The sequence below is a fragment of the Crinia signifera genome, chromosome 12 (genome assembly GCF_055691185.1).
Source record: "Crinia signifera chromosome 12, ASM5569118v1, whole genome shotgun sequence".
NCBI classification, from domain to species: Eukaryota; Metazoa; Chordata; class Amphibia; order Anura; family Myobatrachidae; genus Crinia; species Crinia signifera.
Window position 1 is genome coordinate 55,818,933 of NC_139228.1, and position 23,379 is coordinate 55,842,311.

The 23,379-nt window shown below is 43.5% G+C and overlaps 1 protein-coding gene across 20 annotated transcripts in view; it reads right to left on the reverse strand.

Moving 5' to 3' along the window:
• Window positions 1-6,339: 6,339 nt before the first annotated feature.
• The window catches only part of NRXN3 (neurexin 3), a 289,777-nt gene continuing 272,737 nt past the window's right edge, over window positions 6,340-23,379 (reverse strand). For 11 of the 20 annotated variants that reach the window (XM_083166934.1, XM_083166933.1, XM_083166932.1 and 8 more), the window contains one exon: window positions 6,340-9,198. In XM_083166934.1, coding sequence (XP_083023060.1) covers window positions 8,267-9,198 — 932 coding nt within the window. In that variant the 3' untranslated portion in view covers window positions 6,340-8,266. Of the gene's footprint in view, window positions 9,199-11,831; window positions 12,027-23,379 lie in introns of those variants that run through there. The other 9 variants (XM_083166942.1, XM_083166938.1, XM_083166936.1 and 6 more) reach the window with 2 other exon arrangements.

The window sequence follows — 23,379 nt, forward strand, 5'->3', positions numbered from 1 at the left end:
AAAGGAGAAAGACGCCTTCCTGCGGTCTGCAGCGTCAGCGGGCAGGGCTTAGTGAGAGGAGGGCAGGGGAGCCGGCCGCCGCACTTACGCTTAGCAGACTCGCTCTCACCAAGTGTCGCACTGAGGGGGACGCCGGGCAGGAAGTAACACATCAGGGCTGCTGGAGCCGTGGTGACATCCCCCGCTTCCCTCTGCTGAGGACACTCCACAATGTGGAGAGGGGTCGCCAGGATGTCAATTCTGGTCACCATGGCGACCTGGCGCCCGGGGTTTGTCGAGCCCCGGTGTGTGTGTGTGTGTGTATATATATATATATATGTGTGTGTGTGTGTGTGTGTGTGTGTGTGTGTATGTATGTATGTATATGTATATATATATATATATATTATACAGAGATCTCCTGACTGGTGTTATTAGGACGGTATCAGACAGCGCCGGGTGTCTATATATAATATACAGAGATCTCCTGACAGGATCAGACAGCACTGTATGTATACTGGAGGTCAGTGAATATTTTAAGAGTACAGAGCAATTAGTCAAATGTGCATATATATCGTACTCTGTAACTGTAAAAGAGAGCGCCACACAACTGGAATATTATAATTAAAAATATATATATTTATTAGCTTAATTCAATCAATAGAGAATATCTTTTATAAAAACATGATTGCATATAGACTTTATCATGCATACATAACATAACATAGAAAATAAAAAAACAGCTCCTCAATATCTAATTTGAAAAACAGATGATATTGATCTGCTCCGGAGTGGTGCCATTACTTGTGGAAATATTTGATTTATATATCGTGAAAGCTCATTGAAAAATATCGTCTCTCCGAGAAAAGGGAGGAATTGGTAACAAAATATGTTGGTTATCGGATAGGCAGTTCTCAAAGTATTAGTTTGTTTAAACAAGATAGTGGTATTAACCAAATGCGGTGATAAGTATGCCCAATTGATTGTAATCAGTGAATGTTTTTTTTGTAAACTCATACACTGGCAATACCTCAATTCAGGAATAGTAGTCCCCTTGCCACAGTCACACAATGATGTCAAAGGTGCGCCTCAAGCTACACCTGCTAACGCGGTCGGCAAAAGTCGGCTGGCCGCTAGAGATGATTCGGCAGGGAGCGAGCTGCAAACGTGGGTGCAAGCAGGTAGACTTACAGGTTCCAGACAGTAGTGGGGAGGTGAAGTGTGTTTGGCAATCTCCGGTGGGAGGTATGAAGCGCCGGGTAGTGGTGTAGTAGTGGTGAGCAATACCGGGCTGGCAATATCATGAGGTATTTGTAGACTTCAAATTTTATCCTTGACGCGTTTCTCCACTGTGCGTAGGTTGCGGTTTCATCAGAAGGAAGTAAAACACTAGCCCAGTGGTTCCCAAACTTTTTAAGTCTAAGGCAACCTTTGGGTCTTCATGACTTTTTCAAGGCACCCCTAAGCCAAAATAATTAATATGGGTAACAGGGTGGCCCGTGTAAAAAAGTTCATGTGCAAATAAAATACGATTAATTTTATAGCGAGGTTGGTGGTTTGTGGTAGGATGAAAGAACCAGTTCATTTCTAGCCATTTGGAGTAGCCGAACAAAACTGATCATATGGGGCCTACACATGCAGAGATGCTGAAGCATTCTGAATGATGCTAGATCACTCAGGACGCTCAGCAAGATTGATCAGCACAGAGCGATATATCAGCACTGAGCGATCTGACAGGACCGCTGTTCTCCAGTGAGAACACTGGTCCTAACTGATTAATATCCAGCATGGAGGATATTAATTGCTGGGCGAATGTTATGGCCCCTACACACATAGCGATGTCCCCACCCTTGCATCTCTCTGTCCCTACCCCTCTTCCCGTCACTGCTGCATCTCCCCATCATTCCTCATAATATTAAAATATAAAGCAAAAAAATAATAATAATTACCTGCTGTCTAGGATAGAAAATGTTTGTTAAGTGGCAAAGCGATGGCCACGGCGGGTGGCAGACGATGGTCAGGCGGGTGACAGGGTCGATGGCCAGGGTGGGCAGAAGGGCGATGGCAGGGTGATGTCAGGGCCATGGCCGGGCAGGGAGGTTGGACCCTGTCTTCTTCCCTGCAGCCTGCACACCAGGCACTCCCAGCGCAGGCTGCAGGTTAACATATTGAAGGAGCCAGCCGACTTGCTCAGTCCCTGCCTCCCTTCCGATGCTCAGTCCAAGTCCCCCTCCCGCCACTCAGTCCCTGCACCATACCTCCCAACATGACCCTCTCCAGGAGGGACACATTGCTCTGTTTCTGGACTTCTCCCTTAATTAATGATTGCCATTACCTGTATTGAAGCGCCTTTCTAATCAATTAACCTGTGTGAAACAGGTGATGGCAATCATACATTATGAGAGAAGTCCAGAAACAGAGCAATGTGTCCCTCCTGGAGAGGGTCATGTTGGCAGGTATGCTGTACCCTGCCTGGTGATAATTATTAGACACTGGCACCGTGGCTCCCCTGTCACTGTGCTGCGGCACCCCAGGGAGCCACAGCGCACAGTTTGGGAACCATGGCACTAGCCAACAGTCTCCAGTATTTATCAGAGAGTTCTGCTGAACAATTTGGACCTGTATGCTAATTAATCAAAACCCAGTTGTGTATTAACTCTGTAGGAGCTCAAAGGGAGTATGGTGAAATTTGTCTCCCTTGTTTTATAATGGAGCGTATAACATATATAAACGTGTGGTGGAACAAAACATTATTAAAAACTTTGAGAACTGCCTATCCGATAACCAACATATTTTGTTACCAATTCCTCCCTTTTCTCGGAGAGACGTTATCTTTCAATGAGCTTTCACGTTATATAAATCAAATATTTCCACAAGTAATGGCACCACTCCGGAGCTGGTTATAACAGATTAATATCATCTGTTTTTTCGAATTAGATATTGAGGAGCTGTTTTTTATTATCATTGTTATGTTATGTATGCATGATTAAGACTATATGCAGTCATGTTTTTATAAATCATATTCTCTATTGATTGAATTAAGCTAATAAATAAATATTTTTAATTATAATCTTCCAGTTGTGTGGCGCTCTCTTTTACAGTTACAAAGTAATATATATATATATATATATATATATATATATATATATATATATATATATATATATATATATATATATAATGTGTGCACATTTAACTAATTGCTCTGTACTCGTAAAATATTCACTGGTTCTTTATAAAGCAATTCCCAGAATTGCATTTTGGAGCAGCCTTTATTACCTTAAAGTGTAATTTACTTATATGTTGTTGGAACAACAGTTTATACCATCGCGCCTGATGGTTTCTGTTTCGTTTTATACTGGAGGTCTCCTGGCTGGAGATGACGTTGTGTTACCGTGCGTTGGGCAGACTGGGAGTGTATGAGTTGCACTGCAGAAGAACCGATCAGACACATTTTATTTTACTGTTTAGTTTTATTTTTCAGATAAGATAAAAAAAAAAGAAAAAAGGAATTTGATAAAGAAAATCTTTACACGTACACAACAATGACATTACGATCCAGTTAGAAAGTAAAAGCACACGCATACAGGTCCCTTTAGTGGTCTTTTCATACTCTTTGTTAGAAGTGCGAAAAACAAAAAAAAGAGGTGACAGTAACACAAGCCGCCCATGATTGGAGCTGTTTGGCAAATGGCAGCTTTGTCTCTGAAATGCCACCAAGATAATAATAAACATTATTAATCATTTCATGTAATTTTGTTTCTTACTATTGTAACTGTGGAAAATAGACGTGAGTTAATCACCCCCAGACACCAGAGAGGGGGCTCTGTTTGATCCTTCTGGCTACAGGGGGGGCTCGGAGTGAATCTAAACACGTCCCAACTTGCGGTGTTATGGTTATCGCCCCCCCACGGGGAACCGCAAGTTCTCACACCCAATCCGCTCTAAACATGTTTATCTTAATAATATGCTCTGAGTGGGGTCTTCCGCCAGCTCTGCAGAAGGTGACATCAGACCCTCTAGCCAAAATCTGTCAGAGCATAATATTAAAGCGTAAGACTATTTTAATGGACATATTTAGTATTCACATGTTAGCCCCACTGCCATAAAGGATATTGTCTGTACATGGTAAGGAACGAAGCAAGTAGGACTAGATTAGATATATAGTCATATAGTCTCCATCCCATATTTTCTCAGTCCCAGCAGATGGGCACAATATCCACAGACTACTGATTCTGAAGGTGTTGTTATACCATCTCCATATTTCTCTACTATACTCACCAAGATCCCATCCTGAACAGCAGACATTTAGTAGATGGGATCTGTAGGTTCCCTGAAAGGCACAGCTTAAATTCTGGGGTCTTTTTATCTGAAGAAATCTGGGCCTATATGCATCACGGAAATGTTATTCCCTTGGTTTCCTATAGGCTTGATACCCATCACCGCTACAGTCCGGTGCGGGGAGAAATGGTTGCTATGGGAAATGGCCACTATTAGGCATTCATTCAGGCAGGTGGTTATGTGGCGGTGTCTACTAAACAGGACACTTTTCAGCTCTACTATACATATGTGTCCACGTACATCCGCCATGTGCTACAAGTAGCATTCTACATAAACCATTAGCTCTGTGTGACTCTAGCACTGGGCATCTGTTTTGCGACTTTGTCCGTTTAATAGTGTCTTATTTGCAGAGAGGATAGAACACACAAGCAGCTTCTGCTGATTAAATCATCTGCGCCTCTAATATATATGCATAAGCAATGAAACATTCCGGTGTTTTCCTGGTAAACACGGTAATGAAGCATTTCCGATGCAGAAACACCCGCGGTCACAGACTGAATAAAGACATGCTGCAGATCATATTAATCAGCAGACGCTGCTTGTGTGTCCTATGTTCTTTGTTTTACAAACATGCTATTTAATAGAGAAAGTTGCAAAAGAATGGCTGGTGCTACAGAGTGGCGCAATGTACATGGACACACACACACAAAAAAGTATGTATTACACACTAGTAAGCCCGCATAAAGCAAAAGCTTTGAAAGCTAGTCTGCTACCTTCTGTGTTTGTGCATGTGTGAGAGAGAGATGTAGTTTCACACTCTGCCAGCAGATGGCAGTGTTTCGGAGAGTCTCGGACACTAGACCTATATATAGATGCGATTATATTATATATAAATATATATATATATATATATATATATATATATATAATGTACATACTGTATATATCATCATCATATGTTCTTTCTCCTTTGAAATCTTATGTAATACTGTTATGATATAGGAGTGGTGTATCGGTGAGAGTAGTAATTCGGTGTGGTAATGACATGTGACGCATACATGATCTGCTTTCTATTAATAAGCAGTGTAACCTATTGGGCTACATAGCCTGAAGTACAGGAAGTGGTTTAGCGCAGTAAAGTGATGGCGGTTTGGGAAGGTTTAGCGGTTTCCCTTAGTGATTTGCATATGATGATCTTTATTTGCCGCTTAGCGTCTGTATTCTCTCTTTTTATGGGAATATTATCAATTATCAATCCTTTTGTAAGAGATAAAATCGTGATTGATAGGAGCTTCTAGCTAGTTTTTTTTTTCAAAAACATCCTGTAACACGTAATTTAGAATTTGATTGATTAGTACTTTATTTCTCACAATTTTTTTGAATTTTCCTAGCTTTGATAAATACCATCCAATGTGTGGACAGGAATTAGGAGCCACATTATCATTCGCTCCATCTAGACCAGCCCTGGCAGTTATGGGGAGACTATTCCAGTTACCCCACATCCCTCGGAAGTCCTCCTGCTCCATTCCCTACACATGTACAGTACACATTACAGGAATGTAATCACAGCAGAAACTCAAAAATAGACATTAGAAAATAGAAATCCTTTTCATGTTTTACAATTCATGTTCTTATCCCTTCCCCTCCCTGTAATACTGGTCGTCGGAAGAGTTGTGTGACACAGAGAGGGCTGCGTCCAAGATTGTGCTTACAAAGAGGCCCAGTCCAGTATCTGCCGACCATAAACCCCCACCCTCACTACGCCTCCCACCCCTTTCCCCAGGTTAGTGCATCTCTCCATTGACCGCTTCCTGACACCAATTATATAGATTGAACAAGTAGACATTGCTGTGCCCAAATTACTGCTCGGAGGTCAGCCTTAGGGACAAGCAAAACTAAAGTGTAGTTCAGCCAACGTCTGATGGACACACAACTCCGCCAGCACCCAGTATTGTCTTTTAAAGCCTCTTACATGGAAACTAGGAGGTGAAAGGGCTAATACGGCAGCTTGTCATTAACCCCCTTGGAACAGAAATCCTTAACTCCGCTGCTTTGAAGAAATCAAGGGGGGGGGGGGGGTTGTCTTATTTTGGTAGAAAAGGCACAAATTATCTAGAGACATTTAGCAGCTGTGTCCCCGCAATACTGTTCGGCAATATATTAGGAACACACAGGGGGGAGGCGGACAGGGTAGCCCGTGATTTGGGGAACCCAGATATGTCACCTTAAACAGAAGGGCTACTCCTGATTCTTTTATTTTAAAGTGCATTTTAAATGTAAATCAAAGCTATTGTTGCTCGTTCGGGCCTCATACATTCTTTACACCGTGTGCATGTGTCTGACATTTGTCGCTTACAAATGGGGATTTTGTTGCCTGTTTTGGGGGTCACAGTTCATCTGGATATCGCCACAATTAGCCGCTGAACACAGAGCAATCCCGTTATTGCTCATCTTAAACCGGAAACTTCCTAATGTGCTTAATAACTACATTTCCATCCCTGATTGTGTTCTGCCTCCATTAACGGCGGCAGATCAGAAGGCGCCTAGGCTAGCACGAAGCGTACGGCATTGCAGCTGGCACTGAGGGGGTTAATGACAAATCTCCCTTTTAAAACACAATATTCTTTTCCCATAAACATATACCAGTCATCTCAATAAATATCTCTGCATATTTATATATGTATATATAGATTCTACTCGTAATAAAATTCATTTTCTCTGTTTAAATTCATCTGTGAAAGCATTTTTTTTTTTTTTTTTAAATGTAATTTCATTTGTCTGAAGTCCTCAAAAGTAGACTGGACACGGGCAAAATTCAGGTCCCGTCCTACGCAGGAAACGACACCATAACCATAAAGACAATTTTTGGCTTTTTGTCACGGCGTCGCTCCATCTGACCGGCGCTGTCCAGACCACCTTCCTTTATTGGTTGCTTTCATGTGTTTGTTTTTTGCATGCATCGAAGGAAGTCACAAAACCCGGAAATGCAAAGAAAAAAAAAAGTCTCCTTTTTGTGGATACTTTAATAAATATTTTTTCTTCTGTTTTCCGGCTTATTTTTCAATTGCTGACATTTGACAAAAAAATAAAAGGACACAACGGATTCCTTTCCCCTTTCGCACCAACATATTTGGCCATGTGACAGAGTTCTGCGCATTTACAGACGCAGGTCGGATCTGGCTGTACAGACCCGGGCCCTCTCCAATCCCTCTTTCCAATATAGTTTTTTTTGTTCTTTTTATATTTTATTGAAACATACTGCAAACAATATGTCTTATAAGACACCACAACCTGATATGAAAAGAGAACACACCATGATATCTTTTATATGGCAACAATCTCCATTCACAGACATTCAGCACACGCACTCACATCTGCTATTATACATGGGGTATACAGTTCCTTGGCTGTACATGGCCGCATCGGGCCATGTTGTGTATTTTCATTATAAACAAAGATGGGAGAAATTAGAAAAAAAAAATTACAAAAATGAAACCTCCCAAAACCAGAAACATAAAAATGGATAAATAAATAACTTTCAGAGTCTTTAACTTTTTTTTTTTTTGTATATATTTTTTTTCCCTTTTGCTTTGATTATTTTAAGGCTCTCTCTCGAGACTGTTGGTTGTGATGGATCCCAGGGGCTGCTCTGAGCTGGGTCCACACAGATTGAGGAGAGAGCCCTAGAACCGGTCAGCTGGAGTTCATGTACTTTGTGTGTGTATATATATATATATTTTATGTCTTTTTGCGGCGGACAGTAAGTGTGCTTTATATTACAGTTAGCTGTATCCAGCCTGGGTAGAGCAGCAACAGCTCTCGTCATCACCTGCCTCTGGCACAAGGCAGCTGACACTCCGTTCCGGTCTCTAAACATTGCTCTTACTTGTCCACTGATATATGAATACGTCTATACATCAACAGCAATGTACATTTTCCCTTTGCCGGTTGAGTGAGTTCACATCTGTGTTCGCTTTGATAACATAGATTAATAGTAAATTGTATTTTACACGTAATATTCCTTGTCCTTATTTTTCTGCTTCTTGTGACCACCTTTAGAGCTGTGCTGCTTCTCTTTCATTAGAGCCCCGTTGCTCTGAGCAGAGTTGCTGATGTAGTTTCTGGTCTCGTCCACCTGGTAGGACCCCTCGTCCCTGTTTCTGTACTTGTACATGGCATACAGGAGGATCAGGATGCAGAGCGCAGCGGCTGCCACAATGCCGACGACCATTCCCGTCGTGCTGCTGGACTCCCGGACCACCTCAGAAGCCCCCGGGACCCGTCTGCTTCCCGGCATCGTGGGGTTTGCTGTGGGCACATTACGGAACATGGGGGATGTTATTAGCGGACTCCTGAGCTTTGTGCTGTCTAGCTCGTAGGCAGTGGGAAATGGTAGCAACACTATATCGGGCTGGGGTTTGAGCTCATGGTTATTCATTTTGCCGGCTGGCACCATGGGCACCATTCCAGATGAAGACGTGGAGCGTATTAGCTCAGGGGGCAAACTTGTGGTAGAAGTCCTACCAGGTTCGGAGACTTTGTTAGGTTTAAAGTCCTTTGATCCCCATTTGGGCGCCTGTGATTTGAAGCCACCATCGAAGAATGATGTGGAAAGGCTCTTATCTGTTACCAAGGAGAGGGTGGTGTAAAAATCTTCATCATCGGTAGGGGGCAGGTTAGAGTCAAAGGTTTCCCCTGAGCCATACCCAGATATCACCAAGCCATCATCATCATCATCCTCATCACAACCATCGCTGCCTTGGTCCGACAAGCAAGGTAACCCCGCCTCAGGTGTCACAGACTGGGAATCTTTGGTGGTCTCAAATATGGTGAGGAGTGGTTGGAAGGTAGGGGAGAGAGTGATGGAGGGGATACGTGTAGCTACTGAAGGGGTTTCTAAGGGATCCTCTACTAGGACGGGTATTACTAATTCACCTCCTAAATGTGAGGAAACGCAAAGGGAAAAACAAAAAACAAGAAAAAAATCATTAGTAACAGAAATGTAGCGTACATGACAGCAAGCATAAATGGACACTCGGCTCCCTGACCTGGCCTGCATTCTAAAGGGTTCTACACTGGTCTCATCATCTGGCAATGTATATGGGATGTATAAGGAAATCCCTCTAACCTGTGCCAAGTCCCCCTCGTTGCCTTGGAATCTATTCATCTAATGGGTTATATATGGCCGGGTTATACAATTTTAGGAATTTGTACTAGAAGACCACCTGCTGACCCTTTTCCTGTGATTTTATAACTTCTTGGGTACTTAGTGTACTTTTCTTTTGTGTGGTTATTTTGATATCCCAACTACAGTATTGATTATCTTTACAGAGGGGGTATACAGCGCTGGGTTGTTCTGAATGATGACCAAACACAATTTAGGTGGACCTGTGAGGCCCAGGACGGTGGAAGCTGGTCCGGGATAAGTTCACCACTGTGGAGCCTGGTGCAAGGTGGTTTTGGGCTCTCGATTGGGGCCCAGGTGGAAAGTAGGGCTTAAGTTGGTGTCAGGGTCTTTAGTATGGTGGGAATTTAACCGGAACCATCTCCACCGGAACCATCTCCAGGTCCCCAGATGAGACCTTGATGTTTTGACCATTAATGGTGGTAACTATAACAAATTTATTGGCCCATGAACTACCTTCGTTTACTTCCCAGAGCTATGTGCATGCATTGACCATCTTCAAAATCCCCCTTCCTTTTTTATTCATTGCGCAATATATTTTTTAAGTATATGTATTATACATATTTTTTTCTTAGAGCGTACTCTCTTTATTGTTGTATGTTATAATAAATGTAGGTACTTCTGTACTTTCATGGCGCCGCGCGTCAGAGTCCCCTTGCGGGGCTCGCTTCGCTCGCCCACGCTGCGGGCTCGGTGGCTCGCTACGCTCGCCACGCTAATTAAAATCAACTCCATGCCAACATGGATAGTGGAGGTATGAACTATCCATGTTGGCATGGCGTTAACTTAGTTTATTTTACTTAGTTAGTGGCGAGCGTAACCCGGAAGTACGCGCGGCGCCATGCTGGCGCCGTGAAAGTAAAGAAGTACCTAAATGTATTTGTATTTGACCATATAAATTGTGTTTGGTCATCATTCAGAACAACCCAGTGCTGTATACCCCCTCTTTTTTGTTCCAAATTACGGGGAGCCTTACACACTCCCATATACAGCAGCTTTAACTGGTTTCGAGGTTGGAATTACAATTTGGAAATTTTGAGGAGTCATTGACATTTGACCATTTGCTCCTAATCATGGAAAACAGGCAAAAATTAGTCCCACAGACAAATTGGTTAAATCAATTTATGCAGATGACTGCTTATGTCCATTTTCCAGTGTTTAGGAGCAAATGGTTGATTGTAATTTGTTCCTTGAAATTTCCATACTTTGATTGTCTGTCTACCTAATGCCCTATGTGGCATGTACAAGTGTACGAATAAACACATTGTACATAGTCAGCTATGGAGGCAAACTTTTTCCAGAGATCTATCTAGAAATGTGAGCATCTACCTCACGCCACCTGCGTACAGTGTCCACTATAGTAAACCCCCTCCATTAATGAATGTTATGGAATGTGCCAGATGAACACCTAACTTTCACCAACAACTATTCACTCTGGGGCTGTATGTAGGGGAACTGGTACAATGATACATTCAAAATCATAATGAAACATTGAATCCCCCCTCAAAAATAAAGAACAATGTAAAAAGAAAACAAACCAATCTGCACGGCAAATGCAAGTAAATTATATGTTTGAAACACAGATACCACAAAGAATAAAAAGTCTGGAAGAAAAGATTCAACTTAGGAAACAAGAAACTGAAATTAAGGTAAAATAAAAAACCCCAACCAAAAAGCATAAAAAAATGAAGAACCGAATATGCCACGTGACAAAAAAATAAAATAAAAATGAAGAATTAGAATTAAAAAAACAAAAAAATACATTACTTTGCTGGAGACTTACATCCACAAATTGCCCGCATGTTTTTTGGCATGTAAAAAAAAAGGTTTACAGAACAAAGTTTGTATAAGAATGTCAAACGGATACATTCTTGTCAATTATTTTGTTTTGTTTGGGGTTAAATCACCCTCCCCACCCCCCTAATGCTTAACCAAAAAAATAAAAGCAAATTTTTAGAGAGAGGTATCATAAATCTGGAGGAGTTGTCATCTAGCTATCGCTTAAAGACAAAAAAAATTACATAGGTAAAATGACACATAGGAGTCACAGCACAAAAAGACAAGAGAACTTTCCTGTGGAGTAACATAATCACACACTGGAGCTTCGCTCACTGCTAATATATATTTGTGTCTTTAGACGTTAGTAAAATAAAAAAATGAGAGAGAGGAAAATGGAGAACGAATAAAAATCAACCCCTGTAAATGTTTTTAGAATTTTGCTTTTTTTTTTGGACAATTTTGAGGTTTTAATGTTGAAAAAAATGATTTGCCCAACCTGTCTGAATCCGTTTGTGCCTATTCATACAGGAATATATATTTTCATTTGTTTTGATTTCTCTCTATGGCGTTAATTATTTAATACATTTTTTTTTGGGGGGGGGGGGGGTAGAAAAAAAGAAGAAAGTCTTATGGATGGAAAAAGAGTGTGGAAGGAGGGGAGGAGGAGGGTTGAGAAATAAGGGAGAACAAATCTATAAGGAGACTAGACATTGGATGAATATTAGTAGGCCGAGGGTGTGAATCAGTTGCCATGTCCATGATAAGGCGTTACGTAGTGATCTAGCAGCTTTTGAGCTTCTGGCTGTAAGGAAGGGACAGGCAATATACAGAACAAAATAAAAAAACAAAAAAAACAAAATGAACATTTGCATGCCCATATAGGAAAGTAAAAAGCAAAACTCTAAACACCAACAGATCTTACAAACCCTAAACTGCAACTTGTCCGACATGCAAATCACCTTCACCTTTCGTCACCCACCCAAAATTTTTTAGATCCACATAAAACAGTTGTAAGAAAAATAGACAGCAATATCTTCTTATTCAAAAAAAAAAAAAAAACAACCTCAAAAAGTTTTTTTCTTCTACTAAAAAAAAAAACAAAAAATTACAAATTAAAAACAAAAATAAATAAGTGCTGTTAACATGAAGAGCGGAGCTAAATTAAGTCACAGCAGACGGGGCTTGCGCTCAAGACGTGTCTGTCCTCGGAACAATTTTAGCTGCAGGCCGGTGAGAAAGAACTAAAAATTATAAAGAGGGGTCAGTAAGTTAGTAAGGTGTTTACTGATGGGTAGTATGCCCACTAAAGTCCAAAGCTGGACATACTGCAGACCGGGATCAGAAAGTCAGGGCAGCTAAAGTTGTTCCTTTTGTAAGTTGCATTAGAAAAAAAAAATAAGGCGGCATCTTTTGTGGGTCATTGTAATGCAGGGAGAGCAGAATTTTGGAAACAAACCAAGCATCAGGTAAGAGGACATTATACTGGAGAGGAATTACACAAATAAAAACCACAGGGGAGGGGGTGAAAAACATTCTTATCCCACAGGGGAGAAAAGGAGTCCCGTTCTTTGGTTCTAGAACGTAAGGAATGCTGAACAGTTTTCCAAATGATGCACACACAGACTGCGCAGGCGGTGACTTGTTTGTAACCGCTGATTTTTGGCCACTTTTGTAGCTTAAGGTTGGTGCACCGTGGGTTTTATGTTTCTGGTGCTCTTTCCATGATCCAAGGGAAATAATAAACAACATGGCGCGGATGATCAGATGAAGGGATTTTTGGGTTGTGAATTCAGAAATAGTTTGCAGCATTCACAACATGTTGCTTTTTCGTGAGGACCTACTGTAGTACTGCAGTCTGTCTGTGCATGACAAATAAACAGGAAAAACTAAAGAGATTGGTTTCAGTCCACAGTGGGTCAGTTTTTGGCTGCAGGATGCTGATGCATGCTGAAAGTTGCATTTAGGGAAAGTATAGAAGAAATAAAGAATAAAATCCCAGCAAGGAAAGGAGGATCAGGAAGGGATGCAGCAAGGGAAGACAAGAGGAGGATGACTGAACGCAGCATTGACCGGATCATTGCTTGGAAACGGACCTATGTGCAATGTGTTTCAGCACCTGTAATTCTCCTCTACCTGTGAAAACTTAGCGCCCACCCGCTAGTAACATAATGACTCCCACCAAGCGTCTGATCTCCTTTGTTAATGAGGGTTGTACTGGTAGTGTTTTGCTCTGCCACCTCTGCATCTATGTGTAGCGCAATGCAAGCCTTAGATCAGGGGTAGCCAACCCCAGTCCTCGAGAGCTACCAACAGATCACGTTTTCCAGCTCACCTCACAGGTGCACTCATTACTGACTAACATTTTAAAAGATCCACAGATGGAGCTACATACTTCACTTGTGATTCTGTGAGGAGACAAGGAAAACATTAACTGTTGGTGGCTCTGAAGAACTGGAGTTGGCCACCCCAGCATTAGATCCTGTTACCGCTCCCAACATCTCACCTTTGCTTTAAAATATCTTATGGCAACATCTGTCTTTAACCCTTTGAGTGCCAACATCTGAGAGATGTTCAAAATTTCTACAAATGCCAGCATCGCTCACATTTGTTATAATATTTTTTTACACAACATTTTAAATTTATATATTTCCTATATGTTCTTTTCTCAAAATATATCCCCACCCGGCCTCTCCGCTCTGCACAAGATCTAAGTCTCTCATCCACACTCATTACTCGCTCCCACTTATGCTTGCAGGATTTTTGTCAGGCAGCACCCACCCTATGGAATGCCCTCCCATACACATTAAGTCTCTCCTCTAGCCTCCAAACTTTCAAGTGTTCCCTGAAAACTCACCTCTTCAGGCAAGGCTATCCTATTCGGGAAACCAACCTCCAGTAGCATTCACATCTAATTGCATCTCATCAGGACGGTCTTGTAATCTGGTGGGACTGCCGTGCTATGGAATCCTATCCTTACCATGGGTCTTCAAACTGTGGCCATCCAGATGTTGTGAAACTACAAATCCCAGCATGCCTTGCCACAGTTTTGCTATAAGGGAGTGTTAAAACTGTGGCAAGGCATGCTGGGATTTGTAGTTTCACAACATCTGGAGGGCCACCGTTTGAAGACCCATGCCTTAAACTATCGGTAAGCTTGCGAGCAGGGCCCTCCAACCTCTATGTCTGTCTGTAATCACCCAGTTTGTTTTATCACTGTTCCCAATTGTAAAGTGCAACTAAATATGCTGTGCTATGTAAGTAACTGTAAATACTGTATAAGGTAACATTACATGTCATAAAAAGGTTTGCTTGTCAATTATTTTCTCACTTATTTGGACAATTTCACTTGGCACTCAAAGGGTTAAGGGTCATTTATGACGAGAGGTTCTGTACAAATCCTATGGTAATAAGTGCACAGAGGCTTCCGATCCAAGATGGAAATGCACATATTGGGAGCCATACCACTGTAAGGACAATGGTGTTTGTGTGCCGAAAGAGTGCACCACCATATAGAGTCGTGCTGGTGTAAAGGGACTCAAAGTGCATAACAAGCTGGCATCCGATCTCCACCAACTCTTTAGACGAGCTGTCTGGTCTACAAAGCAATCCCACTGCACTGCAACCCCCATCCTTTGTAGCTCCTCTAAATCCCATAATCAGCAACATAAAATGTAGGTTTTTTTTGCACCCTCGGGTGGAGGAATTTACACCCCTGCAGCTGCCACCATCGGGAAAATCTAAGTCATGCAACAGTATAGTGCCTGGCGCAACACACCACTGTTGATGCTTCTTAGATGACCTTGTCTGTTGGGATTTCTGGAATGAGGCGCAATTTTTGTGTCAATATTTAAGGCAGGAATATATCTATGTGTGTTAAGGTGCCCATACGCGTGCCAATTACCCGGTACTTTTTGTGCTAAAATAGCATTGCATCGCATGCACCACGATGCTATTTTAGCACAAAAAGTACCGGGTAATTGGTACGTAGATGGGAACATCTATGTTCTTCCAGCTAACACTGTTAAAAACAATAATGAACACTTGAATCTTGCCACAAAAGCAACCTTAGTAAATAACCGCCACTGTCGGTCCTGGTAATAGGTGTGTGAATGTAAGGCGTAAGTGACACTACTGGCAGAAGGTAGCGACGCTGGGTGAGGAGTTGGAATAGATCCACCATGAAATAGGAGGATTTAGGTCTTTTAGTTTCAGTGGAAACATTGTAGCAGAATAAAGTGAAGTCTCACATTCCTGGGAATCCTTGCTAGACCAAGCAATGGGCCAAGTGCTGCGTTTAGTCACAGTACGGAGGGTATCAGCCATTATTGTGGGCTAGAAAAAGACAGACCAAAAAGATCTCCCTATTTCTATCCAACCTCAGAAACCATGAAACATTCCTAATGAAGTGTAAGCTCCTTTGTCAGCAGGTGCCCTGGTTTGAGATTCCACAGTGAGAAAAGAACATCAACCATAACCGGAACACAACAGTGTATATCTGAAACTCACGTGCTGGTTCCTGGTTCTGCCAGGGGGGTGTTTATATGATCTCACACAGGACCTGAGGCCTCCTCATCCTGAGATGTCGCCCCAGGGCTCCCTAACATCATCTGGGTCACTAGCTAATTTTATACCACTGGACTGCAGATTTGGAAGTGGTGAGACCTGGGCTACAGGTAATTAACCATTTCAGAAGCACACCCGGCACAAAACTCAAACCGGGCGCCACCTGAAAATGTCCTTTGAAAAACAGAGTGAAGTGTCCAAACTGCAGAACCAGAGAAACAGTGTTTACAGGGAACAACAGGATTTACTGCGGTCAGGAAATCGCTGGAATAGTAACAATGCTGAATAAATCGGTCAGGGCCTAAGACACACAAGGTGACGGTAAAGGTATCATCTCCAAAATGGTCAACAACCTAGAGCAGTGGTTCCCAACCCTGGTCCTCAAGTACTCCCAACAGTGCACGTTTTCCAGGTCACCCAGCAGGTAGACTCATTGTTCAGGCACATTTGAAACGATCCACAGGTGGAGCTAATTATAGCACTTGTGATTCTGTGTGGAGACCTGCAAAACATGCACTGTTGGGGGTACTTGAGGACCAGGGTTGGGAACCACTGACCTAGAGTACAAGGCTTTGTGCGGAAACTGCACAGGCACAACCGCAGCGGGCAGAGTTATATACATACAGAGCATGAGTCGCACGTACAGTAGGTTCTAAATCAAGCTCACTGTAAATGTGGTCTACACCGAATGCTACTGCAGATATACGCATGTACTAATAAGGATATGTGCATGTACTAATGCATACAGATCTCTACAAGTGCACCACCCCTCTTATTATTATCGTCTCATTAGGTTCCCATGCACGGAGCGATGTACTCCATACATGTGCGCGGGAGCGTGTATTGCACTAGAACATTGCTCCGTGTATGGGCGGCTTTACAACTACACCATTACCAGTGTGTACTTTGTTGTAAATTATTACTTTGGATCTTGATACAAAGTTTCATAATGTGCCCTAAACACAAGTTCTGACCTGACGCGTTTCACCTGCGGAGTCTGCAGCAACTGTTTCTATGTATTTCACATAAAGATAACATTTCCCCGCTGCGCTCGAAGCTCCTGTTTCCACGAGTCCACCTTATACCTACGCATTTGAGCAACACTATTTAATTGTTCGGAGAATGCAGTTTGCATCAAAGCAAAGACTTAAGGTGACCAAAGAGAGTTTAGTGAAGTCTCTTAGACTACTTTCCTCAGTCTCTTTCATTTGAATAAAAGTCTTTGGATTGACTAATTAACCTGGTTCCTAATGAGTAAAATCTATAAGTGCTTTCATCTAGTTGACCCACTCAGGACACAGAGACACCGACTTCAGAAGGAAGAAAGGGCCAGCAACAGTGGGTTTAGCAGACGGCTTGAAAAGCCTAATTAACTGGCAGGCGCAGCCTGAAATCTGGGCCACGACAAATGAAAGGATCTGAACGGTTTGAAGTCAACGTGAACTTTCTTTAGGAGTAGATTCCCCCCACCCCCCTCTTCTTCCTCCTCCTCCGAGTTTCATTAAAAAAAATAACATCTCAATTAGCAGAACAGTCTTGAAGCCGCTGTATGAATATCTCTAGTCATTGTTAGCGGTGCCGGCGTGGGAATCACTTGCGCTTCCATTTAACACTTGGGGCTGCTTTAATCTTCAAACAGCTGCATGTTTAAGGCTGATGTGCTGCAGGCTTCCGATTCCACACTGAGTGTTTTACAAGCTGCTGAAGCCGTTTCTGAATGATAATCCTGTCTCCCTTACTAACTGAACTTGCTGCATTGTGGTGACACAGCACCTAATATCTCTGTGGGGTACGGCGAGCCGGGCAGATCGCTTCTGTACCATCAATGGATGGCACAGTTTTTGGGGAGGTGTATCTATGTATCCCGAACATACGCTGTTCATTGGCGGTTTCAGTACAGAACTGTAGAAGTGCGCCCTGCTCATTCCCTGCATGAAATAAATTACATACTGCAGTCCTAACCGGTGGGTGCGTGGCTCAGCCTGGGAGGGCAACAGACCTGGAAGCACTTGGCATTATATGTTTTCCTCTAACACAGTGATATCGACCTGAAATGTGAGGTGGGGTGTGTGTGTGGGGGTTTAACCATTCAATATAAAGCTGGTGACCAGTTACACCCAGTCAGTGGGCAGATATGTTTGGTTATATGGACAAAGGCGCACAGCGAATATTATCTTCTTGCCCTTTGAATGCACGGCCGCTGCCAGCATATAAGTAGACTCCTTTCAGATGAAAGTGGCATAGGGCACTTCTGTACATAGTGTTCAAGCTGCGCCCAGCAATGCCTCCAGGGCTTATTGCCATTACAATGTAACGTGGCACCGTCTTCAGCCAGAGTACCTGACTAAATGCCACGCTTGTCCCAGGGAAGGACACTGGCTGCCAGAGCAGAGATAAACTGGGGATTTGCAATGTTCAGTAGCTCCGTGTTTCAGCCTTACAGCTGTTCTTGTTCTTGTGTTTGTCATGTAATGGATTACTTTTGCATTGCTGGAGCCACATGGCTCTCGCTGAACGTTGTCACATTTTATCTTTGTAATTACAGTTGCATGCACGATAACTGGCCGTCCATGTTCCTGCTTTACTTTTTACCCCTATCCATGCTTTTCTGGCTGTCACTGAATCATTGGGAGACCGGAATCTTCTGCAGGGTCAGAAACCTACAGCCAAGCATTGGTCGGCCAAGGGAACGGCTCACACAGCGATCCCTGGCTGGTCCGTGGAAAAGGCCCGCACTCCAATCCCCGGCTCAGCGAGGGAAAGGCCTGCACACCGCACCCCAGATAAGTAAGGGAAAGGCCAGTACGCTGAGCTCCGGCAGAGCAAGAGAAAGGCCGCACGTCAACCCCCGGCTGGGAAAAGGCCTACATGCTGCGCCCCGGCTGAGCAAAAAATGGGCCTGCACACTGCGCCAAGGCTGAGCGAGGGAAAGGCCCGCACACTGCGCCAAGGCTGAGCGAGGGAAAGGCCCGCACACTGCGCCAAGGCTGAGCGAGGGAAAGGCCCGCAAGCCCAGCCCTAGCTAATTGCTTTCTTGTAACTTCATTGATACTGTTTGTGCGTGAGTCTTGAAATGACTAAAGGGGGGCAGGAATAAGTGTAGTTGTTGTGTCACAAATTCCTTGTAGCCACTTTAAAGACATTACGCTGGTTATAATTCCTACTGATCTGTCCATGGTACATTTATTTATCCAAGAGAGACCTGCAGTATTTCCCTATCCAGAAGTAGCTTATGGAGAAAGGCCATTCTGTGGTTCTGCAGTTGGAAGTGGTCAGCCTGTGTCACAGCCAGGATTACGTGATGCCTATATGGTTTAGGGGGCAGGACACTGCCTTCCTAGGTAAAGCAGCACCCAGACATGAAAATAACTGTACCACCCATTACCTGCACAATCACAGGACACAAGAGGCAGCTGCTGGCATGTGTCCGGTGGTGACCTCCGTGTGTAACCAAATCTGCCAGCATGATAGTAGCACATGTTCCCCTTGTGGAATCTCATGAGGTGGGAGAGGTACGACACATTGATCAATGATGATAGGATGCACACTGTTGTACGCCACAGAGGACAGGACACCATAACACACACAAGCCACATGCAGCGGGGGGGGGGGGGGGGGGAGGAGAGAACGTGTAGCACATAGTTTTATCTTGTGCTGCAGGCTCCATTGGCGGTAAGGTGGATAATGAGCGGCATGCCACAAGCTCCGTTGCTCAATAGCCAAATAAATCATAAAATAGACACAACTCTTTGGTGGCAATAAAATTTCCTGCAATGCCATCTGGGCTGTGTGTGGTGAGGGGACAGCGGTAAGGAGACCAGAACATATGGTTCATTCTTGGTCCCAACACAAGGGGTCTGCTGCTGTAGAATAGGGGCAGAGTCTCCTGTTACAATCAGCTGTACCCTTCTGTGCATGGGTCTAGAAGTGGAGGGCATGCTGCCATGACCGTTCCCGGGACTTCCTGACCTGGCCTCCAGGGACTGCTACATTTCTATACAGGAAATTACTTACGAAGCGCTGATAAAAGTGGGTCAGCAGTGCCCAGTGTTAGGGACATTAGGAGTGGGCAGGCGTGGCAGTTTTGGGCATTACTACAGTAAATTGCATGGCTATATTAATGTGTTTTCATTGACGTGGTCACTGTGGGAAGTGCCATGTGTTAAGCTGGGTACACCTTTAAGCGACAGGCATTCGTACAGACACCTGAATAAATGTCCATGGGCGCGGATGGCCCATAACCATTACGAGTTCAAGGAAAGATCATATGCCTTCACTCATTACTGTGAACAAGGTCTCGGCATTAGGTTTGATGTGCGGAGCATCAAACCTATCGGCCGTGGAGCGTATAATTACCGTACACACACTAAGCAACGTTGGCGATTTCACAGTCCAAAACCGCAGATCGGCCCATTATTGCGCCAATGTGTACACAGCTTGACTCCATGTTTGTTGGGATAGTGCACACTGTAAAGCCTGACCTTAAAGTGATAGGCCTGCTGAGGAACCTGTCAGCCTATAGGAGGTTGGGCGTCTTAGGATCCCCCGCTGTACATGAGTGCTGGGCCGCTGAGGTCAGTCTTCCCCTCACATAACTGATTTCTACCTGGGAAAAAGCAGGACCAGAACCATACTGCCCCACATCCATGTTAGAACTGGAGATACAGCATCTAAACCTGCACACGAGCATGTAGCCGACCACCATGTATGGGAATCGTGGTCTCCATTTGCCCAAGGTACATCCTCATCCTGAAAAACAGGCTAAGGTCTGGTTATAGAACTGGGTACTTGTTTAGTTTCACGACGGAAGCATGGCCGCGCTCTACTTCCGATTTGCGCTCCCTACACTTTCTAAAAGAAACTCCATGCCAACGTGGATAGTTCATACCCCCACTATCCACGTTGGCATGGAGTTGATTTTAGATAGTGTAGCGAGCCACTGAGCCCGCAGCGTGGGCGAGCGAAGCGTGCCCCGCAAGGGGACACAGACCCGGAAGTAGCGCGCGGCCATGCTGCCGCCGTGAAACTAAACAAGTACCTAGAACGTTTTCCCAAATTCAGTCACCAAAGCACCCTAACAATCCAGGTTTTAAGGATATCCATGCATACGTACAGGTGACTCAATCAGTACCTCAGTCAGAGCCAGATGTACTAAGCTTGAAAAGTCATACAATGGAGAGTGATAAACCACCAGCCAATCAGCTCCTACCTGCCATGTCACAGGCTGAGTTTGAAAAATGACAGGTAGGAGCTGATTGGTTGTTGGTTTATCACTCTGCATTTTATAACTTTTCAAGGCTTAGTACATCTCGCCCTCAGTGTGATTTAACCATCAGGGATAAAGCATAGGTATCCTTACAACCTAGACTTTAAGGGTGCATACACACTGTACAATTTTTTTTACCAATTTGGTTGAAAGACATCTCCATTGAACCCAGTGTCCTGGACTAAAGATGTTGACCAAAGATATTGACGACAGACGAAAGAAGAAAGATCTAGCTACAGTTTATAGGCTCTTTTTGAAAGATATTCAAATTGAGCTGCATGCACAGTTGACAAACAATCTTGATGAACAACTGGCGGGTATGCGCATCATCATTCACTGTTTGTTTGTTGACAATATCTTTTGTCAACATCTTTCGTCCAGGACACTGGGTTCAATGGGAATGTCTTTCAACCAAATTGGTCAAAAAAATTGTACAGTGTGTATGCACCTTAAGGGTACTTTGTCAGACCGAGGGTCTAATTCATGTTTGTGCGCTGTGGACGATGTTCCTGCAGCTGACCGATAATCGGTAGCTATAGGCCTACCCTTAGACCCAATTTTTCCCCAGTTTTTGCGGATGTGCACTGGTTGGAGTTGCTCTTCACTCGCTAATGTCAGCAGAGCAGAGGATCTCACCCGCTAAAAGCATGTACGTACGGTAATAGTATGCATCATAGACGGTCGACAGTCACATGGTCAAAAGGTCGCCATGGTTATGGTTGACATGGTCAAAAGGTTGAGATGAGTTTTTAATGTTTTTTAGAGTGTCTAGGTCGACATGGAATGTCTAAGTGTACCGCACCCCCTTGCAAGGCTCGCTACGCTCGTCATGCTTCGGGTTCGCTGCACTCGGCACACTATTTTATTCTACCTCCACGCCCTAGTGGATGGTAGGGGCATGACATACCGCCTGTCGGCACATGCCGGCTGAAAATTTTGTAAAAAAATGCATGTCGACCTTTTCCATGACGAGCCTTTACCCATGTCGACCTTTAGACCCTGTCGACATTTTGACTGTCGACCATATGGCTGTCTATCATGAGTCAGTCTATAATCAGTCCGGATACCGTACATACAGACCTGAATTAGGCCCAGAGTTTTATGAGTTGGAGGGTGGGGACGGGTAAGTGAGCACCTGGTATACCCAGTACATATATTCTCTAGACTTTATCGCAGTTTCTGTGATGGCAAGACACAATTTTGTTGCCATGTCTCCAATATTGTAGTTTGTATATGGATAACAAAACAATGAAATAAAGCAATGATTTATAGAAACCAAACTATAAATATGATCAAATATACACTTTACACCCACAGACATGATTTACGGGGAAAAAAAAATTTGAAAATGGACTTGAAAAACACCAAAAGTCATGCGGAACAATATGAAGTGGATCAGCAGAAAATGGCATATAAATATATACAAGGGCACGTATATATTTAAACAATACAGGTAAATAGTTACCTATATAGCGGTGCAATACGCTTAGACTTTGTGTGATATTGGCAAGGACCGACAGACAGAGAGATTAGCACTGGCTCCACCTGCTCCAATCACAGCATGCGTTGTATACCTTGCAGGACCGGCTTCATGGACCGGTAGTCCCAAGCTCGCTACAGGAGCGGCCAGGCCCCTCCTTTCCCCCTTAAATGTTGCCGGCCCCTCTAAGCACAGAGCACTTTGTCGAATTTCTGGGGAGTTTTAAAAACTGAAAAAACTGACTTTATTCAATCTTATCCTTTTAGCAGACGGTATGACCCAATCTACGAGGCGTGATGTTACTTATAGGTTAAACTCCCAAGAAATTGTGACAAAACAAATAAAGACTAATAAAAAAAAAAACCTAAGTAATTAATTATTAAATGCAACTACTTGATCACTGGGGGGGGGGACACTAATGCTCCATTCTATCAGCATAAAGAAAATCTCTGGCAAGTCGCTAATGGGCAGGGGTAATCGCTACAGCTTCCACCTGGTGGGTGGCTCTGGGAAGCCAAAGAGAGGGCCGGCAACACTTGAGTGGCAAAGCTTCCTAGTAATCACTACCACAAGCTGGTCATAGACATAAGGTGTATTTAGCTTTTTTTTTTTTTTAGTAAGAAGAAAAAAAAAATGCTCAAACCCTCCTCTTGTACAGGTTACCCCAGAAGAGACTACCCCCCCCCCATATGTCATTAGGACATAAGTGCGCACAAGCCCAGATCTAGAAGGCAGAACCTAGTAACAGAAGGCAGATATAAAAACACTAGTAAAAGAACAAAATGGATTAATGCCGGTATAGTTCCTGGACCCGCGGCATCTGCTTGAGACAGCAGACCTCTGCTG